This window comes from Poeciliopsis prolifica, unplaced genomic scaffold (genome assembly GCF_027474105.1).
Source record: "Poeciliopsis prolifica strain line A6 unplaced genomic scaffold, Auburn_PproV2 SCAFFOLD012, whole genome shotgun sequence".
Taxonomy (NCBI): domain Eukaryota; kingdom Metazoa; phylum Chordata; class Actinopteri; order Cyprinodontiformes; family Poeciliidae; genus Poeciliopsis; species Poeciliopsis prolifica.
The window spans coordinates 14,136,278-14,162,803 of NW_026562387.1; the positions used below are offsets into that span (position 1 = coordinate 14,136,278).

General features: G+C 39.4%; 2 protein-coding genes across 3 annotated transcripts; one reads left to right on the forward strand and one right to left on the reverse strand.

Moving 5' to 3' along the window:
- Positions 1–230: 230 nt before the first annotated feature.
- Positions 231–12,029, forward strand: LOC129364866 (uncharacterized). 2 transcript variants are annotated; one of them, XM_055037789.1, is made up of 11 exons: positions 231–520; positions 1,610–1,818; positions 2,291–2,827; positions 3,583–3,750; positions 3,984–4,232; positions 5,300–5,376; positions 5,486–5,592; positions 5,689–5,832; positions 6,375–6,506; positions 9,518–9,787; positions 10,166–12,029. In XM_055037789.1, the coding sequence occupies exons 2-11, from the start codon at positions 1,688–1,690 to the stop codon at positions 10,373–10,375; spliced, it is 2,025 nt and encodes a 674-aa protein (XP_054893764.1). In that variant the 5' UTR covers positions 231–520; positions 1,610–1,687; the 3' UTR covers positions 10,376–12,029. The 2 variants fall into 2 exon arrangements, with proteins under 2 accessions (XP_054893764.1, XP_054893763.1); XM_055037788.1 differs by having other exon boundaries at positions 5,486–5,832.
- Positions 12,030–12,535: 506 nt separating this feature from the next.
- Positions 12,536–26,526, reverse strand: ankha (ANKH inorganic pyrophosphate transport regulator a). The gene is made up of 12 exons (XM_055037790.1): positions 26,017–26,526; positions 22,800–23,016; positions 22,490–22,608; positions 22,233–22,316; positions 21,397–21,567; positions 21,180–21,314; positions 20,061–20,153; positions 19,882–19,974; positions 16,113–16,242; positions 15,683–15,806; positions 15,471–15,570; positions 12,536–13,276 (listed from the first exon to the last, which is right to left on the reverse strand). Exons 1-12 carry the CDS (start codon positions 26,110–26,112, stop codon positions 13,169–13,171), a joined length of 1,470 nt encoding a protein of 489 aa, XP_054893765.1. The 5' UTR covers positions 26,113–26,526; the 3' UTR covers positions 12,536–13,168.

The window sequence follows — 26,526 nt, forward strand, 5'->3', positions numbered from 1 at the left end:
AAACAATATTTGTAATACAGTGTGCTTTAGAAAACGTTCGCGAATGTAGTGGAGATTGTTCACGATGCAGTGAGAGGATGGAAGATAATCTAGCACATAAAGGAAGCTACCAAAAGCAGAAACTAAAAAGATACTTGTTTTGTTTCACGACTTTCAAATCCTATCAAGTCGTTCAGCTCAACGAGCCGACACAAAGAACCGGCTCGTCGCGAGCGGCGCATCACAAGAGCCATGACCTGCTGCTCCGGCTAAGCTAGGGATCATCGTGAACAGATGTTCCGTTCAAAATACGGGGCATACGGATGTTTTCAGAAATGTTCCGTGTTGACGGACGGTGACACGCTGGAAAGGAGAGCTACCCACTGTGGCAGCTGCGGTTTGAATGAGCTGCTGTCACTCGTGTTTGTGTTTTAAGTTCACAGCAGCTAGCTGGCTAACTCCGCTCAGTAAAAGTGAAACAAGAACTGAAGCTTCATGACTTTGAGGGCTTGGAGTTTATCTCCAGTTTAACAAAAACAAGGTAAGTTCACCTCTAATCACTGTAGTTTTACTACACAGGTAGTTGCTGTTAAGTTTGCCTAGCTTGTGACTATTCATGCTACTTCCTTGGGTTAATATTAACAATGAGGCGTAGCTTGGTCAGGTGTTCTTCTTAATTCATGAACATAAACAAGAATCTGAGGTATTTCTTTTGGCTGATTCGAGTTGTCTCATCCAGCTGTAGGTGTTCAAATCGTTTTTGTGTCTTAAACTGGGATTTTAATATCTAGTTTGAACATCTAGACGTCAACAGAGAATAGTATTGACAAGATTTTTAATGCAAATGTGGTTTCTAAAGGCTCAAGGATGTGACTGTGGGCCATGAGTCAAATGTCGGGAAATCTGATGAGACCAGTTTTGCAAATACCATAGAAATGCTATTTTGGTCGTTGAAGCTGCTTTTGTGTTATGTGATTTAGATAACAGCAATGCTCCGCAGTTTATCTGGAAATAAACGTGAAGGACAGGGACTTCTTTGTGTCAGTGGATGACTTTTAATTTGTGCATACAGAAGTTGCATGTGGAGTACCCCAGGGTTCAATCTTGGAACACTTCTTGTTTAATATCTTTATGATGAAGGCATGTGTCGAAATGTAATGTTTATTGCTTGTTTCATAATTGCTTCCTGTATTATGTTTATGGTGTAAAGCACTTTGAACTTCTGAAATGAGCTATGCAAATAAACTTGAGCTGAGAGGAATCTTGGCAGCAAGAGCGGCTGAGTCACACACAGTTGTGTGTGTTTTAAAGTGGGTTTATATCTAAAAATAATACTTCATATCAGTGTTTCTCAGGATCCATTATGTCCTGCATTCTTTAGGTGTTTCCTTTCTGCAGCACCTGGTCTGACTTGTCAGTAACAAGTTCCTGTTGCGTGCTGAGGAAGTAATGCAGTCATGTGACTAATATGGACTGAAGAAGATGCATCTAAAACACGCATCCTTGCACGTTAAATAATCTGGAACTTCTGAATTAGAGCAGCGTTATGCTGCTTGAATTGCTCCATCTCATTTTTCTGCCACTGATTCTTCATGTTTTGACTGTACATGTCTCTACATTCACTTAACAGCACCATGGTTTCTTCCTGAGACCCTGAACCCCCCGCCATGGACTCCTAAAACTCCAGGTCTGCCTGCCCCCCGAGCAGATGGGGAACTGTTGTTGTTTTGGAGCTGAACTTCCCTGCGGCAGCATGGAGGAACGAAGCGGTTTGCTGAAAGACAACTCAAAGACCTCAGGTGCTGGTGCTTGTGGTCCAGAAAACGGCGAAGACCCAAGGTGAGATTCAGCTTCTTCTCACTTCTGTTTTGTTTGCTGAGTGAATTCTTAGTGAATAAATCTATAAGATATAACTGGTCTGGGAGCAGAGAGAACTTCGTAACTTTGTGATGAAAGCAAGAGATTTTCAGATTTGGCAAATTTCCCCTTGTGGTATCTGTAGGACGGGTTGCATCAACAAATAACTTTTAACTCCAGTTAGAGGCCACAAGCAGGGCTGGGGGGACTTCCATCTGTCCTTAAAGAGTTTAAGAAGAAACAGTAGCGTCATTTCATGAGTTGGTGACAGATGTCAAGAGATGATAATTAAAAAGTGGCTGAAGTGATGAAAGATTTTCTGCTTCCTCTCCACCTCCAGTTCAGGGAGAATCCTCAGACCTCTGTCATGCTGCTCATTTATTTGTGCTTTTCTGAAGATTTCAGCCGTGTTGTTGTGTTCTGGGCCTTTGTTCATCTGTGTTATGTCTTGCAGTGTTGAGGAAACCAAGGAGGAGCCACTGAAGTGCCAGAACAGACACAGAGAACCTGACGCCACTCAGGGAAATGGACATTTACAAAATGAAAACATTCAGGAGTCAAACACTTCGCCGAGCAAAGACAGTACTGCCGGTGCGCAACGTGAGGAACAGAAAGATGCCGCTGCAGATCAACGCACTTTAAGTCAGACGCAGAAAAACATCTCTGCACCTGACGCCCAGGAAGCTTTGGCCGCCACCGCCGCCAAAGAGCTGAAAACAGAAAAACAACATCTAACCGCAGGGCAGGAGAACTTCTCGGATCCCGTCTCACCAGAACCCAAATCTGCCCTTCCAGAAAACCTCTCCCCTCCTGAGACAAACACGCCATCCGAGGACAATACGGTGAGCGGTTCTCACGCTGGTTCAAGAGGCGATGCTGCCAAACCGACGGAGGAGTTCACACGAAATAATGACGCATTACCAGAGCCAAGCGCTCAGGAGGCATCCATCTCTGCAGTCAGCCAGGAGACAAACACAGACGCTCCCAGGTGGTAGGTTAACATGGAAACATCATTTAGTCCATGTTTGTATTTTAAACCTTTTAATCAGGATTGAATCAGCAACTGGGTTTGATTTCTGCTGTTTATCACACACTGAGCTTTCAGATATTATGTTACAAAAGTGTCAATAATTCAATTAATCACATAATGAATTAATTTCTATTTGGACAATTATTGTTAGAGATGCTCCCCTTTAATATTGCTGAAAAACCAGTATCTTTGCTGCATGCACCAAATGTTTGCACTATTTTCTTTTTAACATAAATCCAAAGTGGCACTTTTGCCTGCTTTCCCTGTCTAAGTTGCATGATTAATATTTTTTGAAACGCAATTTTAGTTCCTGTATTTTCATATACCATTTCAGTCATTGCTCTTTCAGGTATTTTGTTTGCTTATTTTGGATATTATAAATATTTTCCAATTCCAGAGTTGAATGTTCTTTAGAATTTTTTTTTTTATTTGTATATATTTAGATTATTTAGATGAATTTGCTATTATATTTCAATTTTAAGTAAACTGCTGTGAGAATAAAGAACTGATTCCATATGAGAACTGAAATAAACATCTTTATATGTACTTACAGTAATGACATAGTTTACCAGTTCTTTCATTGCATAATATTTGCTTTCTGCTGTCCCAAGTTCACCGCTGCTTTAATGATTAATGGCGTCAATCATATCTATAAGTAGATTAAGTTCATCTGATGTTTTGTCATTCAGCACAAATGTTTGTCTTTCTGTGTGCAGTTCTGTGGAGTTGAACGTCGATCATGTAGACCAAAAAGACCATGTTATCGCTCAGCCTCCTGCGTCTGAATCGGAGCCCGCAGGAGTCGGCCCATCTCAGGAGAATCTGGACTCCGGCGGCTCAGACACGACGCCAGAGGCCGCATGTGCAGCAGATGCCAAGGACAGGTCAGCAGGTTCATGCTTTGTTGAATGAAAACAAGAGACATGTTTACAAAAACGTTTCTTTTATTAATTCTCCTGGCCACTAGGGGGAGCAAGAAACCTCTTAGACTGCCTGACATCTTTTTCTTGCAGCATTTGCAGAAAAACCGCATGCATGCAGCTTTATATTGCTTCAGCTTTTGATTAAAGTGCAGTACATAACATACAGAGAATATAAATGTGGATTCTCTCTGCAGCTTACAGTCAAATCAGGAAGAAAACAGAGTCTCTGAGAGTTTGAGTCCTCCAGGGGAAGCTGGAGAAAAAGTTCCTGAAGAGGAGAAGAAGGATGAAGAAAAGAAACAGGACAAGGAGGAGGATGGTTTAATCAAGATGGAGGATCTTCAGGTTGAGAAACAGCCTTCTATCCAGGAGCAGCTTGGAACCTCAGACGTACAGGCTGACATTGAGCCCAATGCAGAATTGGAAGATGATCTGGATGACAGGTCTCTGAAAGACAGCGTTTGGTTCTCAAGTGGATTCAGGGTTCAGTTCCTGTCTTGCAAAAAGTATTCAGATTGTCCTGTTACAACCTCAGACTTCAGTGTGATTTATAAACCAACACAAATAAATTTGAATTTTTTATTCTACCCCTCTGGGTCAATACTGTGAGGATCCAACTTTTAGTTATTTATAATTACAGCTGCATGTCAGTCTTCAACTTTTCCTGCTGAGCTTCCTTTCTTCCTCATAAATAACTGAAGCTCAGTCAGATCGGATGGATAGCATCTGTGAGCAGTAATAACAATATCCAAGTCTTCCCACAGATTCCTAATTGGATTTAGGTCTAAACTTTGACTGGGCCGTTATAACACTTGGTTTTCACCTGCATTTAGCTTCATCCTTCTTCAGATTAACTTTGAGCAGCTTCCCTGTCCCTGCTGAAGAAAACGCATATTGGCATAGTTTTAGCTTCACCTGGTTCAAATTCTGTCAAAAAAATTATCCTATTAAGCACCTTTTGCTATCCAATTATTAATCGGTTAATCCAAAAAATAATCAACAGATCAAGACTATTGATAAGTCAGACAGGAAGGGACGAGCTAAGTGCTTTTTTTTAAAGCTGTAGCTGTATCTTTTTCTACAAATAATCAATCATACACTAAAGGAATGCTTTGTTACTGCATTCAAGCAATAAAATGTTTGATTTTTTAGTTTAAAAATTAATCATTTGAATTTTTAAAATATAGTATAAGATGAGCTTAAGTGGTTGAATGAATTTTTTTTTTAAATCTGATTAATCTTCAGAAAAATACGTTTAAAATATATATAATTTATTTATTTTTTCTTCTTAACACTTGTGTCACTAATTTCTTAAGGAGCGGAACCTTAGTGATTATTTCGGTTCTGTTTATTTATAGCATTTAGTTAATACTCCGTGTACTCTACTGCACCGGCTACACAGATAAAACCTTTCTTCCACCAGTGTTGGAAACAACTCCAGCTGTATACTTATTGGTTCAGTTTTGCTGCAATAAATCATAAAAATGACTAAATACTTGTTTTCCTTTAGCGAGGAAGACTTGTACCGCGGAGAAGAGGAGTTGTCTGCAATGAGTCACACACCACGGCAAACATCTGACTCAGAAAGTAAATGTTCTCAGTTTCTGCTTTGCCTTTACATCCTCAAATTGATGCAGAAATATCTAAATTATATGCCCGCTTCACATTTTTGACCTGAAATGTGGTCTGCTCCCAGGCTTACAGGTTCAGGACAGTTGCAGTTTGTCTCCAGCTGTGGATATACTGTCCTACAGCGAGAGGGAATGGAAAGGAAACACTGCCAAAAGTGCTCTCATCAGAAAAGTTGGTGGCTTTGGAAGAAGCGTTTCACATTGTAGGTGGACGGGGTTTATCTGTCAACGTCTGAGGGGCTTCTGTTTTTGTTTTGTTTTTTTGCAGGGGTACAAAGAGATGTCTGCCAAGTTCAGCCACCTGAGGAGAGTCAGAGGGGACAACTACTGCGCCCTGAGAGCCACCTTGTTCCAGGTGCTGTCCCAGAGTGTCCAGGTACCTCAGTGGCTGCAAGACGACACAGTTCTAATGGTAAAGGTTCACATTTTTAAACATTTTTTAAAATATTCTTTTAATTTAGAAGGTTATGTTTCCTTATTATTTAGGAGAAGCAGCCTTGTAAACTCTATCTTGGATCAAATGTTTTGGGTATCCATCCAGTAGCGTCTCACAATGGTTTGCTGTAAATTTGGCCCATTATTTTGTCACTTGTTTTCCTCGTTCACACCTATTCAGATGTACTCACATTTCCTGCAGTAATGAGAACAGGGCTTTGAGATCCACTGAAAAATACAAAATTATACCAAATATTTCTGGTGTAGCTTCTAATGCAAATATCTTAGTTTTGCTTTAATTCAAGTGGACTAACTCAAAAGTAACTTTCCAGCAAGAAATACGAGCTTGATTTAAGTAATTCTTTATTAGTTTTTATTAAAACAGTGATCAAAGTGAAATTTTACAATCTCTCGTTTCACTTTTCCTGGATTTAAAACCAAAATAGTTTTAAAAAATTTTGAGGCACTGAAAATGGATCATTTTAACTTTCTGTGGGTTTTTTTTGTTGCTGTTTACAGCTGCCAAAAAAACTCGAGGTGCAGGAAGGGCTGATCGGCCAGTGGCGATTTCCTGAACAGCATGCACCTGGAGACGGCAGTGGAGATCCCACTGAGCGGCTGAAGGGCTACATGGAGCTGCTCCGGAAAACGGTACTGACTGCAAATCAGCTCAGAAAAAACACCAGTAAACCCTTGAGCTTTTCAAGTCCAGTTATCTACACAGCTTGATTTGATTACTGCCTTACATTAAAGGGAGGCTTCTTCTTAAGGTATTTCTTAAAGAATGGTAACTCCTGAAGGTCGTCTCAAAGTCACTTCTCTGCTGTGATGTAACAGTTCAGCTTATCTAAGTGGAAAAAGTGAACACAATGTGCTTCCATAAATGAAATATTGTTGATTGAAGCTAAAGGATGTGCTATTATATCAAGGATAGTTATTACTTAATCTGATACATCTAGGAACTTAATATGGCGGCCAAATCAGTAACTGATGATAGAAGACAGGAGCAAAGATTCAACTGTTCTTGTTCTCTCTACATTTCTTGAAGAAACTTGCAGAACCAAAGAAACTGAGTCAAACTGCAGGTTAAAGACAAATGTCCCCTTACCTGTTTTTATTTGCACTCAGTTGTATGTAAAAGGAAAAAAAGGGCTGCATTACTTATTAAATTCTAACGTCACCATTTACCATGCTTTAACCCAGAATATGAAGCTTGGTACACATGTGGATCTTGTCAGGACCAACAAAAAAGGCTCTTGGACCCATGGCCTAAACCCAACAAGAATTTGGCCATTTTGGAACAAAACTGCCATTTTGTCTATTTCATTGACGTGGTATCTGAGCGAACTCGTCTTACAGCTTTCGAGATCCAGGCTTCAAACTCAGTCAGCACAGTCTTGAGGCATCGAAGGTCAAAAGTTATCAAAGAAATTTTCCTATGTCAAAGGATGTGGGTGTGGTCAAGCCTCAAATCTGACCATTTGCCATGAAACATCAAGGTGGAATAACTTCCCCACACTTGCTCCCGGCTGCATCAAACTTCATTTGTATCATCACACACCAGAGCTTATTGCATTCACATGGTCAACTGGTAACATCACTTTAGCTCTGCCCTCTTCCAACAGGAAGTCACCTGTTGGAAAGAGCTGGTGGAGCAGTTAGTGCAGTCTTTGTTTCTGCTGGTAGAAAGATTGCTCCAAATCATACATGCCTCATCTTATTTGCAGTAAACTTGTTAGGATTAACCTTTGTTAGCCTCTCAAGAGCCCAATAGCTTGAAATTGCAATTCAATTTAAATGCGCTTGTGAGTCTTGAGGGAGAGCTGAGGAAGACTTCAGGGCGTGTCGTCTGGCGAACGGCTGCAGGAACTGTGCGAATGCGTGGGATTGCTGGAACCCCCACGCTTCGCTGCGAGGGCCTCCAGTGCCGCTTGCGGATTTAATTTGTATTTTAGTTATTTTTTTTATCTCCTTAAGGAATTTTTATTGGATCAGACCTCAGTTATTAAAAACCTTTACAACTTGGAGTCTTTTTGAAGTGTTTCTGAGACAGTTTTTCATTAAAGCAGAAAAATAAGCGGCTCCACGGTTGCTTTTGGATTGCGACAAATTTGAGATATTTGGTTATAGTGAAAAGGCAATCATGATGTTCTTTGCATTCTCCAAATCGATATTTCACTGCTTCTTTTTGAACCTCCCCACCAAAATGTTGCGTCTGTATAAGCACGGTGTTTTGCTACAAACTGTAAAATTGAAACTTGGACAATCCTGTGCCTCTGCCATCAGTTTCAATTGTTGCAATTTTTTTATATGCGACTTGCAACTTCATGAGCAACTAGTGGTGCCTTTTCCTTCTCCTTCTCATCATTTTCAGAGCCTAACACATACAGTTTGCAATTAAATTGCCATTGTGGAAAACTTAAAAGCTTTCCTTTGTCTCCCAGCTATTGGCCTATGAGCAATTTGGAGGTGTGTGTGCACTTTTGTGTGTTTGAGTTATTGTTTGTTTCACCTGCTTAGTGAGATTTTTGAGGTCAGGGTGACCTTCGCGTAAATCAATGCACCAAAAGCGTTGTGGTAAATTCCTTGGAGTCGCAGCAGCTCAGTGTGGGCAGGATGAGGTCAGAAACCTGGAATGAATCCAGCGAAGCCGGTCCTGCTTTAGAGTCTTAGACTGATCTATTCTAGTGATGCAGCCCCCACAGGGTTGATGACCTGGATAATCTACCACTACTGAAACCAGACTCCTAGTTACTGGCAATCAGTAACCAGTTAATATTAAACATGCACATCATTTGATTCAGCAGTAGAATCATAGTTTCCACATTTATGATTTTATTTTGGCTAGAGTGATTTACTGATTTGTTTTAATCACCTATTAAGCATGATTTAGCTAATTAGTAGTTTTTTCTTTTTTTTTTGCACGCTTGTGAATCCCTTAGTATTTTTTTTATTTCTGAAATTACTTTGTAAGTAAAACGATTTGCTAATTATCAACAATAATCAAGTTGTAGTAAATTTTATTTTCTGTTTATTTTGATACCAAAATCAGCTATTACTTAAAAATTTATATGACGTTTTAAAATTATGTAAATCAATCAGAAAAATGTTTAGTCATTTCTTTTGAAATCTAAATAGTATAAATACACTAATGATTATTGTTGTTAAGATTAGTATTTAAAGAATTTATACATAAAAAAATATGTTTAAAATTTTATATATAAAAAATATGTGCAAACATAATTAATGTAAAATGTACAATTTAAAAAAATTTTGTTTAATGGAAAATTAAAAACTAGTAAAATTACTTACACATAATCAAGTTTGTCTATTTTAATAGATAAATAATTTTAAATATGTTTTATTTCGTTTGAAAATATGTAATTAAGTGAATGGGGTTAGATTAATGAAAAAATTATGTTTCAGTATTTTTAAAATATCAATTTATATACATTGTATATGATATCAAAATATTGGTAACTTTGTTTCATTTTAGAGGTAAAAAATTGATTTATAGGACATTTAAAAAAAATCAAATGAAGTGGGTTTTTTCCCCTTTAGTTTTAAATATAGTAAAGAAAGATCATTTTTAGATGTATAGAGAAGCAAGTTGACTTTGTGAATTGACTTGATCACAAAGTAAATTTCTGATTTGTGTCCAGTGGCAGGCGGCTGCTGAGTGTCCCGGCTCTGCGGAGCGGCAGCAGCTCTGCGAGCGGCTGTTCCAGGGCGAGGAGGAGGAGCTGGGGATGCTGGAGGCGCTGAAGCTGCTGATGCTGGGCAGAGCAGCAGAGCTGCACAGGCGCATGCAAGAGGGTCAAGACGTCCCTCTCTTCTGCTGGCTGCTGTTCGCGCGGGACTCGTCCGGCTGCCCGCGCTCCTTCCTCTCCAACCACCTCAGGCATGTGGGCCTCAGCGCCGGGCTGGAGCAGGTACAGCAAACACACGCCGCTCTCTGGGTTTGTATGTTGAGCAACAAATAGAGATCCTGGAACTGTTGAGTATATTTGAATAAAACCTGCACTGCAAACAAAAGCAGCGTTCATGGATGTGTGTTGGAACAGGAGGAGGGTTTTTCATACACTGTGTTCAGTGAAACATGCAATTACTTGAGTTGTGTTTTTAGCTGTTGAGAATATAATTATTTGCAACACATTAATGAAAGCTTTTCCAGCTACACCCTCCACAAAACCACTCCACCTTCTAATTATTTTTTGCTTTGGCAGCATATTAAACACGCTGCTGTTTGGTTCGTCTCTCCAACTTCTTTTGAAGAGATTTGTTTTTGTACTTTGGTTCTTTCTGTGCAGGTGGAGATGTTCCTGCTCGGGTATGCCCTGCAGCACACCATTCAGGCTTACAGACTGTACAAGGCCAACACGGAGGAGTTCGTCACCTTCTACCCGGACGACCACCGGGACGACTGGCCGTCCGTGTGCCTCGTTACGGAGGACGACCGCCATTACAACGTGCCAGTCGCTGAAACTGCTGAGCCCGGCAGGGAGCTGACCGCCAGCTGATTGACGCTGCAGAAAGCCCACCTGCTGTGCAAACGCCCCTCAGGTCTATCAGAGTGGCACGTTTATGCCAACTCCAGGTGGAATACTGGGATATATTCGTCCTGGCTTCTGTCCAAAAAGTCTCAGATTCTCCACTGTGTATGTTTACCAAACCAAGGCTGGTTGGCTGTTAGCTTGTCTCAAGAGAAGAACAGATCATTGAGTTAGTCGAGTTCATGCCATCGTAGCATTCCTTTTATTTTTGCCATAATCTTATTTTTTTGTGCCATAAAGGTTTTTTTTTTACTGTAATGATGGCAAACAAGGGAACCTGAATCACACTGAACATTCATGAACAGAGTCATGATTTACTCTGTGTTTTAGTTCTGTAAGAAAACAGTTTATAATTAATTAATATAGGAAGGGAAATGATTAATTCAATGATGCTTTGTTTGTGGATCAGACCAGTTTACAAAAGACAAATGAGCATCTGAGGTGAAAATGTGTTAATTTTATTACCTTTAAATACTTTTGGTTTCTATTGGGGGTTTTTTATGTCAAATTTCCAGACTTCTCAATTAATTTGTTTAAAAACAAAATAAATACAAAATTACTACAAATGTTTAAACAGAGATCAGGCTGTAAAATATGAACCATGGATGGATGAATGGGATGGAAGGATGCCTTGTTAATCTGTGGACACATGAATGGATGGATGGATCAAATAATGGATGAATATATGGTCAATCAGTGGCTGGATGAGTCAATAAGTTAAAGAATGGATGTGTCAATGGAAGAATGTGACTAAATTATTTGGACAGGGAATAAAGTGGGAAAAGAAAAACATTTTCCTCCCGGTTTGTTTTCCACTCTCATCCATCCTCACCACTGCTGGAGGTTTTCTTTTCTTTCTCTCGTCATTCGTCTGAGCCAAGTTGACACCGAAGCAAATATCCCAAAATGTATCCACCTCCTGTTTAAATGTGATTTGAGACCCTGTACAAGATGTTTCCCCTAATGCTCTTGTATGCACTGTACTATAAGAAGTTTGTTTTCTACTTTGGTATTTGTACACATCCAGTTTTCTTGGATCATCTCAGTTCTACCCAGATCAGTTTTTCTGGCTAGGAAAACAGTTGAGATTAAAAAAAAAAAAGAATTTATCATGTTTACACTGGATTTTTGTTGTTTTATTTATTGTTTTGATGGTGGGGAAAAAGTGTTTTCATTTGGTGTAAAGGTTAATTTAAGATGGCTGAATTAGTCAATGAAGGGTTTACTGATAGATCAAGTTGAACAGGATCAGAAGACTCAGAGGATTAACGTCGGCCACCATGTCAGAAGCGTGATTTCTAACTGTTGTGTGTTTTGTGTGTGTCAAACTCAGTGAGTAACATTTTGCCTTTAACCAAGCTGAAGGAAGGAAAGATACGATGTTGCTGCAAAAAATAAAAAAATGGCAAAAGCTTCAACCACCAGCCACAGGATTTAAAACAAAAAAAAAAAAGGCTTGCTTGGTCCTCCATGTTGCCTAAGAAATGATGCACAATGTGAATGAATGTTGGTCATTTGTGGTGCGAGTCTAAAACTTGTCTGATTTATTATGCCATGTGCAGGACTGACCTTGCACTCAGTTTTTATTGGCATTGAAATAAATGGAACATTTTGGAAAAAGTTTTGGACCATTTTCTGTTCATGTTGACAAAGTTCATCACACAGCCGATATGGCAGAGATGGACCACATGATGGAAGCCTCAGTCATCACAGGTTCAAGTCCCGCCATGTTTTCCCACTTTGTCAATTCTGTTTCAAATAAAAGGCCAGTAGATTAAAAAAAAAAACTGTATTCTTGTTGGTTGAGCAGCAGGCTCTACTGATGCTTTTTAAGCTTTACAGACATAAAAAATGTGAACATATTTTGCATAACCCACACATATCCCAACCTGTCTAAGGATGCAAAATAAGTGACTTTTAAACTTTGGTTCATGTTTCTTCAAACATTTTTGTCCAAACCATCTCAGTCCATCATCGTCAATCTGAAGTTGACAAATTTGAAACTTGGACACGATCAGGTCCAAACACGCATCACACCCGAGTTAGGAATGAATAAAGCAGGAAAGTCCTGACTTCAATCATGTTTAAAATTTATGAGTTTTCAATAATTCCAGAAAACAGAAAAGGTTAATAATAATAAAGCAATTTATTTGTAAATAAGAATGCCTATACAGTATGTACAGCACGAGTCTGAATACTAGCAGGAAAAAGGTTTGGCAAAACAAAGTGGGTCCAACTCCCAGATTGAACTGAAAGGGAAACAGAGCTATTCTTGAACACGCAGTGGTTTGATGAGGGATTCCTGACCCCTTGCAGCAATTAAATATACACAATCCAATATAAACAATAATCTGTACACCGTAGTATGTAAAACACAATTGCACAACCCAACAATTTCCACATTGTGTCTGCATTTGAATCCAACAAGATCTAAACTGATAAAGTAACCAAATGTTGAGCTCTAGTTTTTTTTTTTTTTTGGCAACTCCACACTCGGCTCATCCTTCCTGCTGCTGAGGAGAAGGTTCTCCAGTGTCGGTTTCCCTCTAACCAGTGAAAACATATGGAAACACCCAGCTAAAGGGACAGGGCTAACCAGGGACAGTATTTACACCGATGGGTTGGAGGTGCATGGCTTTCTTTACAGTGTGCGTTTCAATAGTGTGCAGGTCGACACGACGAGGACGTTTTCCCCAGTCCGAGCCACCTCGTCCTCTGCAGACCTTCCTCATCGAGGTTGTCCTCCTGTGCTTTGGACGCTCACTCCTGCTCCGCCTCCTCTTCCACCTGGAGCTCCTCGATGGCGTCCATCTGGGTGGGGGAATCGCCTCCCTCCACAACCAGCTCGTTGGACATCTCGCTGTTTCTCTGGGAACAGGAATGAGAAACATGCTTTCTGGCGTCAACAAAGAAAGTGAGAACAAAAGATTGCAGCTGCACAGCAGATACTGCTGATAAGTGTCAAAATGCAGCAGTTAAATAAATATGCTCCTACGTGATGATACAATAAACTGAACCCTGCAGAACCTCCACTAACTGTAAATCTTTGCAAAATAGAAGAATTTGCAAAGATACCCTGGCTTTCTAACCACACGGCCAGACAGATTTAAATGAGTGAAGTAAAAGCAAATGCGGTGGATTAGAGAAGCTAACAATACATGTTACAGCGGAATATCGACTCTAAAGATGCCGTGAATCAATTTAACTTCCTTTATTAAACTGAAACATGTGGAAAAATTTGACACACCGAGTAGATTAATGCTGAAAACTTTTTAAAAATCTGATGTTTCAGTGACTTTTGTTAATCATTGAGGCACCTTACTGGCTCAAAATGGAAGATCCTGCTTGTTTTTTCATTAGGTTATCAATATCATTATTGGATTTTTATTACACTTATAAGTGTACCGTTTTGGGTAAAGACTGTCGGTTTTTGCTTTTGAGTACCATTCCTCCAAAAATAACAAGGCCTAAAAATCAGTGCAGTTTATTTTTAGAAAATATTGAATTGTTGAGGGTTTTTCTCCTTCGAAAAGTCAGGTTTAAAAACAGAAACAATTTTTTTTTGTAAAATATGAAAAACATTTTAATGGATAGAGCTGCAGTTGTTGAAACGATTCAATGCAGTGAAATGATTTATTATGTTTAGATAAAAGTGTATGGTCAACTTAAAGGTGATTTAAGTGTTACTGGAGGATTCTTGCATTTTTCTTGTTTTAAAAAAAAACACCCTGCCCCAAGATCCAGCAACCGGTTAGATTAGTACAAAAGGAACAATAACAACAGGAACCATAATTATCCAGGTTATGTTCAAGGAATAATAATTATATGCTATTTTTTATGTGCTATGAACATTGCCATTAACCCATAAGGGACGGAATTTGATCATAAATGTATAAAGCGCAGAACAGGTCTCACATCAATCTTTTTTTTGTTTTTTGCTTTTGCAAATTTAAAAGGAGATCAAAAGCAAAAACAATGCAGATGAGCATCACCAGTCAGGACTGGCAGCCTCTGGTGTTCTGGGCTACGCCTGCAGAAATGTGGTCCACCTGGTTTAGGACATAAACATTTCCACAGTACGCTGGAGTCATTCCAGATCAAAAACGTCGATATTCTTTTCAGACCAGGTCATTTTTGTGCTTTCTGATAACATTCAAGCTGCTTATTGTGTTAATTTGTCCACTATAAAGGCGAGTTGCATTAGCAATGACCTTCTGGATGTTTCTGCCATTTACTATGTTTATTGTTGCGTATCCACAAACAGCAGCCTTTGTATGTTTTGTGTGTTTATTCTGCAACCATTGTGTGATCTCTTTCACTCTTAACCATCAGACAGTCCCTTCTAGCCATTTTTTCTGGATGTAAAAATCCAGTCAGGTTGTAGAAACATCAGAAAGACGATCGGTGGTAACAGAAGCATCACAGCTTAATTCTGACAATAACTTTGAATACACAGAAAAATCATCCAGTTTTCAGCTTTTCAGTGAATGTACCATACATGCTAAGCATTGAATTTCTTCAGGGAATACAATATTACTACTGCTAATTTTGTTAGAAGGTTGTTTTGTATTTTTTCCTGGTACAAACAACTATGTTAATGAATGAAATATTTAAAAAAAACAAAAAAAATCCCTGATGTTTAGAAAATTAAATTGACATTCAATAAAAATATTAACCTCATTTATTTTGTTTTTTTATTGCATGTTTTAATTGTGATCTGTTTTTTTATGCATTATATACTTTTATGAGTTAAAACTTTTTTTTAGAAGTAATGTGTTAATTTCAGAAAAAGAGAAGCTTGTGTTTCTGTTTTGCAGAGACTTTGAACAATGTTGTCGGGTTACCATCCTTTCCACTGTTTGAACATCCCATCAGTGCCAAGAATAAACATCTCCCAGCTTTCCTGTCAGACTTTTCCTCTTTGTGTGCCATCACTAAAAACAAACGTCAACATTCCCATGCGACCTGAACGCCTCACTTATAATTAAAGACAGCAGGAAACTCTTTGTTCTAGATACAGGGGTGGAAAAAAAAGCTCAAAACGTGTTTGCAGTGATCTCACCTGTTGTCTATAAACATAGCCGGCTGCTATGGCGACCATTGCCGACTCACCGACGAAACCGGCTAAGAGGGACCCGACGCCGAGTGTGGCCCCGTGGACCCTGCAGCAGGGGATTAATTTAATCTTTATCGCGTTTCCACAAGGTGAGTTCTTCTTTTTCAGCAGCTGCACTAAACGCCGTGCTACATGTCAACTCTGCGGTGTTCACTTACCCCATGTAAGGCAACACGACCAGGCTGATGATCAGGACGACGATACGCAGAACGGAGCTGGGAGCCAGGACGAAGGTCTTTTTCAGGGTCATGAGCCATCCTGTCAGATGAGCCCGAACGGTCACTGCAAACACACAGAGGAAGGAGGGGGTCAGGGAAACATCCCATCTCACAGGGCCGTGTCTAATGGGGGCCAGGGACACAAACTGTAGAAGGGAGAAACGCCAACACCACGATCTTTAAATGCACTGCAGTCTTAGATTATATTGAGCAGTGGAATAACAAAACTATATTTCATCAAACAAAACACATGGATTTGTTTAGCAGTAGATTTGTTTGTTACAGTGATTTAGGATACAAGTTAATTTATCTAGGCAGATTTCAAGGCCAGTCAGAGCCCTGCCCTCTGAGCCATGACCTGTGACCTCACCTGGCATTGGGAAGAAGGAGAAGATCCGAAGCGGCGCCACGCAGAGCGTGGCAAAGGTGTACTCCACTCCGATGATGTCCACCAGGATCTTCTCGGACACATGTGGGGTCCAGAACAGCACGAAGCAAAGCTGGGCGTTGGAACAAACGGATCAATTATTCTTCAGGACCTGCTTTAGTGATTTTACTGCAGCTGAATGTTTCAGGCCTTTGAAGCTCTGGCAAAACAAAGGAGCTGCGGAAGCACGAGTCGTATTAGCATCACACCTCAAAGCACCATGATCAGGACATCCGAGGAGGAAACCATCTGATCATGAATAAAACATCCCCGTTTTGGAAACCATCAGATGGATTCAAAAAACGGTCGATCGCTATCCTCTCCACTAAGACAGGGAAGTAGAGCATTTGTCTGACACAGATGCATCATAGTGCAGCTTCAGAAGCTCTTCCTGATGACTCGTCAAGTGTTGCAACTTTGAGCAGCAGCAGATAGCTGGTGGATTCAGTCAGTCATGGAAAACGGCGAGCGGCTCGAGATGATCCAAAGAGCAAAGCTTTTTAAACCGCTGCACTTTCAAAAGCTTTTCACAAACAAACAAGGCTCAAATGATTAATCAGACTAATCATGATAAATCTAATAATTCCCAGCTAACTTAGTAATCAATTAATTAACTGGATTATACAAACTCTTCAAAAAAAGGCCATTTGCTGAAATAAAGCAGTAATTAAGGCCAAACTATAAAAAAAAATAAACATTTTTCATAAAAAAAAAATAAAATAAATAAAATCCCTTGTAATAGCCCAAAAGTTAGTTTCACTTGGTTCAAATTCTGAACAACAATAAAAATCTTTACTATCCCGTTAATTGATCCAAAATATAAATTGATGGCACTACACTATATTGATGTGAAGCCAAGCAGAAAGGACTGAGTTAGGAGTATTGCTTTTATCTGCAGATGCAGCAAAAAATTATCAAGCGTATTCTAGAGGAATACTAAGTTATTGTATTTTAGGCAATAGCATTTTTCTTTTCTTTTTTTAAAAGGACATTTCATTGTTTATTTTCACATCTAAATGCATTTCTAAAATCGTTTAAGGAAGCCTAAAGAGTAAATAAAATCATCCTTTTAATCGTCAGAATAATTGACAGATTAAGCAATAACTAAAATCATCGTAAGCTGAGAACTGAGAAATGTCGACATCATTAAAGTCAGTGCATGTGCTGTACAGTATATAAATTCAACATTTTGTTGAGGTTCATTTTGCATGAACCTCAACAAACAATTTATTGTAGCGTGAAGATCAGCCTCAGGCTCTAAGACATTCAGGAAGCTCTGGACGCTTTACGAACAGCCAGGGTCTCCCAACTCCACAGATACCATAAATAAGTATTTTCTGTCAAAAATCCCCCAGAAATGTCTAGATTGATGTCACACTTAAGAAAAAAACGTAGAATATTGACAGGTTTTTGAAAAACTTTCAATCTGCAAGGGAAAAAAAGGACACTGTTCTGTGATTAAAGGAAGAAACTACAATTTTAAAACAAAGATATTCTCTGACATAACATCAGACATTTGGTTTAAGTGATAATCTTATGAGAGCTACAACTTGAACTTTGGTAAAACAAGTAGATGAGAATCTCTGACATTTATCTCAATTGTAGAAGATCTCTGGCATTTTGTGACAAAAGTCTGAATTCATAATGTTTTATAAACATGTAATTTAAAGTCTTCAGAGAAAATGGAATTTGAGTTTTCATTTGCTACAAACCTAACTGAAGTGTTTAAACTATATCTCTCAGTATAAGAAGTCTGTGCAATCTACTGATGTAAATCGATTTACATCTACTGATGTAAATCGTTGAGGACTTCAGGTGTTTCAAGAGCTTTAGTTGCTTGATGAAGGGTTTAAAACCCAATGCTCTGGTTTCCAGACTAGTCCCAGCTGAAGAAACTAGACCGATCACTTGTTTTTCCAATTTCTCAGCTGATGCTAATTCTCACTTTGAGCTGCAGGTAGAAGGTAAACCAGAAAAATGAAAAAACAAAGCTGAAAAGTTGAGGATTCCAGAAAGATTGGACGATCTCCCGAGCCAAAACGTGGGAATGGATTACTTGCTAATTAGTAGTTTTGGTTTACTTCACCATCTGTCATTACTTTACTTGGACACGGTCACATGAGAGTAATCTGAAAGGCCTCGGGCAAAACCTTCTTCTGCTCTGACTCAACTGCGGCGTCTCCTCAACAAGCTGAGACATTCTAAACGATAAGCTTGTTCTCATAAGGTTGAATTATACGTTACACGTTGATCTCCGTCACACACACTACGGCTCCGCTGCAGTTTTTTCTCCAACTGCTTTACAAGTTCACAATCACAGCAGGTCTTGACACGTTACGATTATGTTGATCTCCGCACACACCCTCATGTTCTTGTTGACAACTTTGGCATTCTACATGTGGTGTGACAATCTCCTCCCCTTTGTTTTTTTATAGACCAAAACATTACCCCAGATTTCCTGTTTTTCCTTACTTGAGCAGAGAAGTGACTTGAATAACTGCAAAAGCACAACTGCACAGCTGAGAACTGAGGTGGGATTGATGCTAAACTCTTCAGAAAAAAAAACACCCTAATGTAGATGCCCGCATCACTGCAATCCAACACCAAGACCATTTTCATGAAGACTCCATATCTGAGCATTAATATGTAGCTGTAAGGTCTAAAGATTTTCATAATTTACTTAGCATGAATTTATTTTTTACTGAGTCGACTACAAGCAGCTTGAATAAAGAAATTCCAGCACATTTCAGGATAACACCTGGCTGGTTGTACGAGTCCTCAGATGAAAAACTGGCAGTCAAATCACAAAAACAACTATAGCGATGCTCTTTTATGAGCAAACAGTTTCACGCGTTAGATTGTCACCTCTACACAAAAACAACCCCTCAAGCCAATGAAGTATTCAAGTTCAGAGTTTCTACAAACCCTTAACTTGTAAAAGAAAAATTCTGCAACTGTGAGGCTACATGCTCCAGTTCAGTAAGTTGTCAAATCATAAAAATTTTTCAAAGCTAAAGGATTTCAACATACGCAGCAAAAACATGCTTACGTGCTCATTTATGTGTGACCTGCAGGTTTCTAGTTGCTTTTAGTAGTTTTGTGGTTTTATTGTACTGAAATATTCATTCAATACACATTAATTTGCAGTTGCACTTTCACAACACATGACATGGTGCAAACTGTTCACACAAGAAAACATCTGAACACTGAAAATCTTGGATGATGTAAACATGACATCATCCTCCGAATAAATTATGTTGTTTTATTAATTTCATAAAATCTGTTTCACATTAGGCTTTTATTGCTCGACATATAAATAAACTGCATTTTGTTCAGTTTCCTCTCTTTTTCCCATAATTCCAAATGTTCTCAACCCACTTCCTGTTTTTGGTCAGTCTAATTCAAGTCCATCTCAGTTGCCAAAAATATTTGGAAAAACCCCCCGAAAAAAATGCTAAAACAGTGCAGTGCTGCATGCATTCATACTATGAAGGAAATTTGATATTTTACAGCCAGAAACCTTCACTCTGATGCAAATTAGCATATTATTTAACAAACTGACAAAACACTTCCTAATTGAGAAGTGCAAGGAGAAGGATATAGGGTTTTCCCCAGAGTATGTCGCAATTAGCACAAAACACATTCAGATTTGTGTTTGCAATGTGACAAAGTGGGGAAAACTCTTATGGGGTGTGAACATTTTTGTGCTTACCGTGAGCGACAGGGCCAGACAGCAGAAGGTAAACTTCTTAATGTGAGATTTGTTAACCGGGCTGCCAGCATTCATCTTGTTGCTGGGATTGTTCTGTTGTGAAAAAGGTAAAATTGTCATCATGCAGTACACTACATCTACAATATATAAAACTGTAAACACTGCAGGGTCTGTTTTACCTTGTCAAAGGCCGGGTACACAGCTCTGAGCTCCGTCAGCCAGCCGTAGGGCATGTGACCCACTGGGTATGTGGCTGTGAGCACCGCCACGGCCTGCAATAACAAACACAGGACAGGTAGAAGTCACCCGCTCGCCGTCACTTTAAATCTAAAAATATCACGCGGCTAAATCCATCTCGGCAACCTAACAACAGCCAGCGTGGGAGCCGCACATGGCGCCTCTCACTTTCCCAGAAGTTTTTTTAGAGATTCATCTCTGGACAGCCGCCTTGAAGCTCACCGTTGTGTCGCCAGCGACAATAGGCAGGAACAGCAAAGCCATGCAGGAATGTTCTCGAGCTGTGTAATCATGCCATGAGTTCAACATTTGCATGGTGAATCACTCAAACAAACCACTGGCAGTCTGCACTGTCACTTATTTCCAGTCAGTTCATTTTGGTAAACAGCTTTTTTTTTTTTTTATTGTCTCTAGTAGCTGCGCTGGCCTTTATGAGGCAGAACACTCCAGAGGAAGTCTGGCTTTTCAATTGGGGAAATCCAGGGTATGTGCAGGTTTCAGCAAGTCAAACTTAAGACCTTTTTAATGCCACTTTGAATGAATTTTAAGATTGAAAAGAATAAATAAATATATGGGACAGTTGGAGGAACTTGAGATGTTACAATCAAGCATAGCAAAAACTGAGAACCTGGCTTTGTACCCGTAATAGAAACAAAAAGCTATTGAACTAGCTAGCAAGGGTACATTAGGAGCTAGTTAGCGGTAGCCACAAAAACCTCAAGTCACAGAACAAAGAAGAGGTATGAAAGCAACTCAAACTTTTACATGACAGAAAAGTTCCACACGGAAAAAAACAAAAAACATTATGAAACAGTTCTGCCACGACAAAATTTCAGACCTGTGATTAACATATTTAGGGCCATTTATATTTTTAAGATAAATGCAATACATTTTAATGCCTTAATTTTAGACACAGAAATTTAAGACTTTGTACAGATGTGCAGACATCCAAACACAGCCGAAGAGGTATTGAGGAGGTATTGAGCAGCTTTGCTTAGAAAAGCATCTTAAATGTGCATAGATAATGAGGTGCCGGCATGATGTCTAGTCTATGCACGCACCTCTGTGGCGTCAGCGGACCCCTTGAGATCTCGAGACACAAACAAGTTGACGATAGGTCGGCTGATGCGCTGCGTGGCCAAGATGAGCGCCAGTGGCCACCAGAAGCTGAGCATCTTTTTGATTGTTGCGTCACCCTGCAGAAACAAATAAGCAATTTGTTTATTTTGATTCTTCACATCGTGTAAAAACTCCTCTTTCCAAAGGGACAGAATTTACCCCAACGTCGAGCCCGCTGGAGTCTGGAATGTTGTCATGGATGTTGCAGTAGTAGCCGATACCGACGATGCTGAAGCGGACCAAGGCACCCATGTACAGGGAGAGGATCGGGATGAGAATGGGCTCCACGCATTCCAGGTTACTGTGCAGGAAAATGGCCACGAACACAATCTGCAAGGAACACCACATTATTCATGTCAAAATTACTCAGAGCTTTTAATGTCCAATATTAATATTATAAAACATTTTGGATTGCAACATTTGCAGATTGTTATAGTTCAAATGTCAGAAAGTCACACTTTTTATAAGATACTCAATACAAAGTATGTCTTTTTACAACCAAATAGATATAAACAGAATGTATAAAAGTTAAGTTTTCTGCACTTAAATCTGCTTTTGTTTAATTTATTGAACTCAGATGAATATAGCAAGTATTTTGAAAGACAGTGAATCAAATCCTTGATTTATAAATAAGAATAAATTTCTTTGATCGACCTCAAAATAATTTAAAACTAGATGGATTTATTTTAATACAGCAAATGAGCAAAATCGTTTCCTTGCCAAATTTTGTAACAAAAAGTTTGGCCACATAAAAACTCATGCTGACCAAGATTTGGCTCCCGGGCCTCGAGTTTTACATGTGGATGGATGGATGATCAAAACAACAAAACAAGAAATAAAGCCTAGAATTTTAATATTTATCAAACATTCATTTTCTTTTCCTCCTTTTCCAGATTTGGGGAGAACTTGAATAAAGTCCCAAATTTATTCATATGTAGAAACTCTGAAAAGAAGCATTTTTTCTCGTTGAATAAAAAACTAAAGTATCTCGTTACCTGAGCCACGACATCAGAGATGGAGGCAGAACCCACAATGACACTGTACTTGTGCTTGAGGAGGATGCCTGCATGAATCCATGCCTGGAAGAAAAATTAAAAACAGGATTATTTTACATTTTTAAAACTTTCATTTTCTATTTTCATTTGAAGGGACCAGAAATGAACAGAACTAAAGGATTAAAACCTTTCTAGGTCATGTGCGTTCAAACACATGATACCACATGTGGATTAATCCCACTTTTCCAAACACTCACCATTGCGTCCAGCAAAGGAAATGCAGCTAGGTACAAGAACGCCTTTCTCGTCTTTCCCCCAACAGATTCATCCACTTGGTGGAGCTTATTGATAATGTAGTATCCTAAATCTGTATATGCTAAAGGGAAAAAAAAGAAGGAGACAATAGATCAGAGATCTTTTGACCATTTTGAAAAATAAAAATCTGATTGTAAATTCTCCCAAGAGAAATAAAGCTGTCACCAAAAACTTCTAAATCCACCCAAAAAAAAATATCTACAGGACACGGTTAAATGCAGGGTGTCATCATCCCAACCCTTAAACACACACCTATCAAGATGTGGAGGACGAAGGCGATGACTCCGGCCGTCAGCATACACAACACAGCCTTCCTCCGGTCGCGCCTGCTGTTCACAAACACCAAGCCCACATTCTTGAAGTCACTCATGGGACCAGTGAAGAACTTCATGAGGGAGTAGGCCAAGCCATAGCTGGCCAGCATCTCCACCGTGTCCTCCTTGACTGTGGCTATGCCCCTGTTGAGAGCCTGGATGGGACAGAGGAGATGAAGCCCAGAGATAAGTTCAGATAAAGGCATCTTAAAGTAATCACACCCTGAACTTTTTAACAGTAGCGAATACTGGTTTAAATGCATTTTAAGTTAATTGTGAAGAGCAAAGAAGCAGAAAGATGGTTTTAATATGATATACAATCCAGTGAAAGCAATTGACAAAGAAGAAATTGAATTAGTTTATAGAGTTCACTTTATCTGATAAAGCTGTTTTATGAAGGCCCCACAGGCTGGAGGAGCTGCAAAGATCAACAGCTATAGGGTGGAGTATTCTTTTACCAGGACAACCTTTAGTCGTGCTCATAAATCTGGCCTTTATGTTAGAAAAATGTTTTATTTGGCATGGAGAGAAGATGTTTTGTTCAATGAGATCAAAGTTGAAGTTCTTGGATTTTCAGAAAATAACACTGCAGATCATTCTGAACACATCATCCCCAAAACCATCATCATCATTATCTTTAGTAGGGCCAGGGAAGCTGGTTGGAGTTGATATAACAATGGAGGAGATAAACACAAGTGAATCCTGTGAGAAATGCTGTTTAAGACTGCAACAGACATAAGGAGTGGAGGTTCATCTTCCAGCAGGAAAATAAACCTAAGCAGACAAGAGCTTAAATAAAAAGGCAATATGTTTTAATTTTGTGTTCCAGTTTTCTGTAAAGTGGTAACTGGGATTTGAAGTTGAGTTTTGAGGTCAGTGTCCTTATTAAAAAGTCAGAATTTCAATATGGTGGCGCCCATAAACATTGTCTTCAGTACCTCTTAAAGAAGTCATCTTAAGCTTTATTCCATACAAAAACACCACTTTTAGTTTGTTCAATTTAGAATAGCAGAAGTCATGTGACATTTAAATGTCACTAACACACACAGCCTGTAAAACAAACATGATCTCACCTAGTTTTTCTACTGTTGAGGCCATATTGAAAAGCAAAGTCAGCCTTACAAGTCGTTAGCAGTGAAGGTAGCCGGAGTTCCTCAGAATTTTTGACTGAGAAGTTGGAATTTTCCATTTCCAAGTTAAAATAAAATGCATCATAATTACACCTCTGAAATAACACAGCTGAAAGAAATCACTGAATTACCCCTTCAGCACAGCATCTAGTTGTACAAAGGTCTGCTAACGTGTCATTCATTTGATTCAGGTGTGTTGGTGCAGAAATGCATCAAAAGGTTGCAGGATTTTAACTCTTGAAGAGTTGGAGATAAAACGACCCAAGTCCAACTAGGAGTCTGTGACAAAATGAGAAAACTGCTGCTCTCCAGGCATCCAAAGACATAAAAGGCAAAAATGAAAAACATCTGCAAAGACAAACCTTCAAAAATGAAGCAAAGCAGGTTCCAGAATATGTTGACTGAGGCCTGAATACAAATGTGCTTCATGGATTTTCAAATGTTAATTTGAAAGCCGACACTCTAAAGCAGAGATTTGCAAACTTTGCAATCCAAGTAGCCATTTTTGCTTTCAGTCCAGCAACCACTAAGCTGTTTATAACCAAACAACTTTAAAGTTTTTGATAAATATTTACTAAATTTGTAGACATTTTGGCAACCAGATCATTCAAAGTGCTTTATAAGATGAAAAACTTGAAACAACAGAAAGAAACCATACATTGCAGTGGTAAACACTTAATTTCTATTTTTAAGTATAAAAATAAAAAAAAAGCAAAGAAGATGGATATATTTTTCGAATGGGATAATTCAATGTGCAGAAAATTATGTAAAAAAAAAAACACTACTGGTCCCTTTTGTTCAAATGAAACACTGAAAACTTGTTTCAGATGATTATTTAAATAATAATAACTAATTATTTAAAACAATTAGTTGATTTTAGCCTAAGTTATTAAGAACTATTGTAAATGGTCCAATGAGCGACTCGCAGCTCTGGAGACTCAGGTAGCAAACTCCTGCCGTAAAACATGGCAATGGCACCATCATGCTGCATCATCTGCTTCACAAATATGAGCTGTCACGCAAAATCCCAACAAAGCACATCAAGGCTTGTAGCTGTAAGATGACAAATATGTGGAAACATTGAAGAGGAGATAAGCTCAGAGCAGTGGCATGACTTTGTCTAACATTATCTCTGAACAGAAGGCAACTTCTCCTAACAGTCCTGCAAACCACTGGTTATCTGGAACCGTTGTGACATGTTTGGATCCAGTGACAAAGACCCAAACCGAGAGTGGGTTCACTAAGCTACGTTACCTTCAGAGCTCTAAAGGCTTGATTGTTCCAACTACAATTTATAATCCTGGTACTTCTAAACCACGTTAAGAAAGAGGTAAAAGTCTTTCAGAAAACATGAGCAATCCTGTTGCTTCCTATTCAAGCACCTGGAATTATTACTGTGGGATTTTACTTTTTAAAAATTGAGTAAATGGTACCTATAGCTACTTTAAGAACACCCTTTAACTTCAGGATAGCAGTGACAACAGCTGCCCCCCATTTCCACTTTCCTGGTGTGTGTGTGTGTGTGCTATTTATACCATCCTACAGAACCATTACATAAGCATAATCCTGACATCTCCAAGCCTCAGTGTGTGTTTTATGCCATCAGATAAACCCATCTGAGGCAGGAAATATCCAAACCAGAAAACATGACAATTACAGGACTAATCTGTGCTCTGAAAACCACAAATGCAGCTGACTCAAGATACATAAACAAATTAGAAGGAGGATAATGTCAAGTACAAGTGAGAAAAATAATAAATCACAGGGTTTCATGGCAGCAGTAGCGACGTAAAAAGGCCTCCTTTTTTTTTTTTTTTTTTTACTTTTAGTTGAATAACCAGCCTGCAGGCTAAAATAGCTGCAGTCGTGCGAATAAAAATGTATGGAACGATCGGCGTCAGATTTAGAAGAGGTTCCACTGGTTTTAAATGATGTTAACGCGAAACAAACAACTGTTAGCGAGGAGGAAATGGTGGATGGAGGGTGCTGCTTTCTGTAGCGGTGTTTGAAGAAGAGGAGCGTTACCTGTTCCCCGAGGTCGATGGCAACATTGGTGATAGCCAGAGGCACCAGGAAGCGGAGGAGAGGCCAGTAAGGACTGAGAGATGGGAACTCCACCATAGTACAAGCCGCCGGGATGACAGAGCGAGGAGCATCTGCCTCAGTCTTGTTTGTTTAGGAGGAATAAAAAAAATCAAGGGATCCAACGATAGTGAGGCGGTCAGAGAGAGCAGGGAGTGTTAGGAGGAGATAGCGGCAGCAGCGCGTCGCTCGGTGCTGGCGCCGCCGCTGAGAAGATCCGAAGGTCAATGGGAATTTCAGAGCGGCGCATCTTCCTTGAAAACCATCTTCGAACAGACAGGGGGTGTTGATTGGAGGAGGAGGAAACGGGGGTGGGGTACCGCCAGGTGTTTCGGTGGAGGAATAGCCTCCCGGTTTGACGAAGCGATAATCCAAGGGTGGTTAAATAAATTGTTTGGCTGCGCTCTTGGCCGCGCCTCCGCTGGGCAGTCACGACCCTCCCAGAAGGCTGGA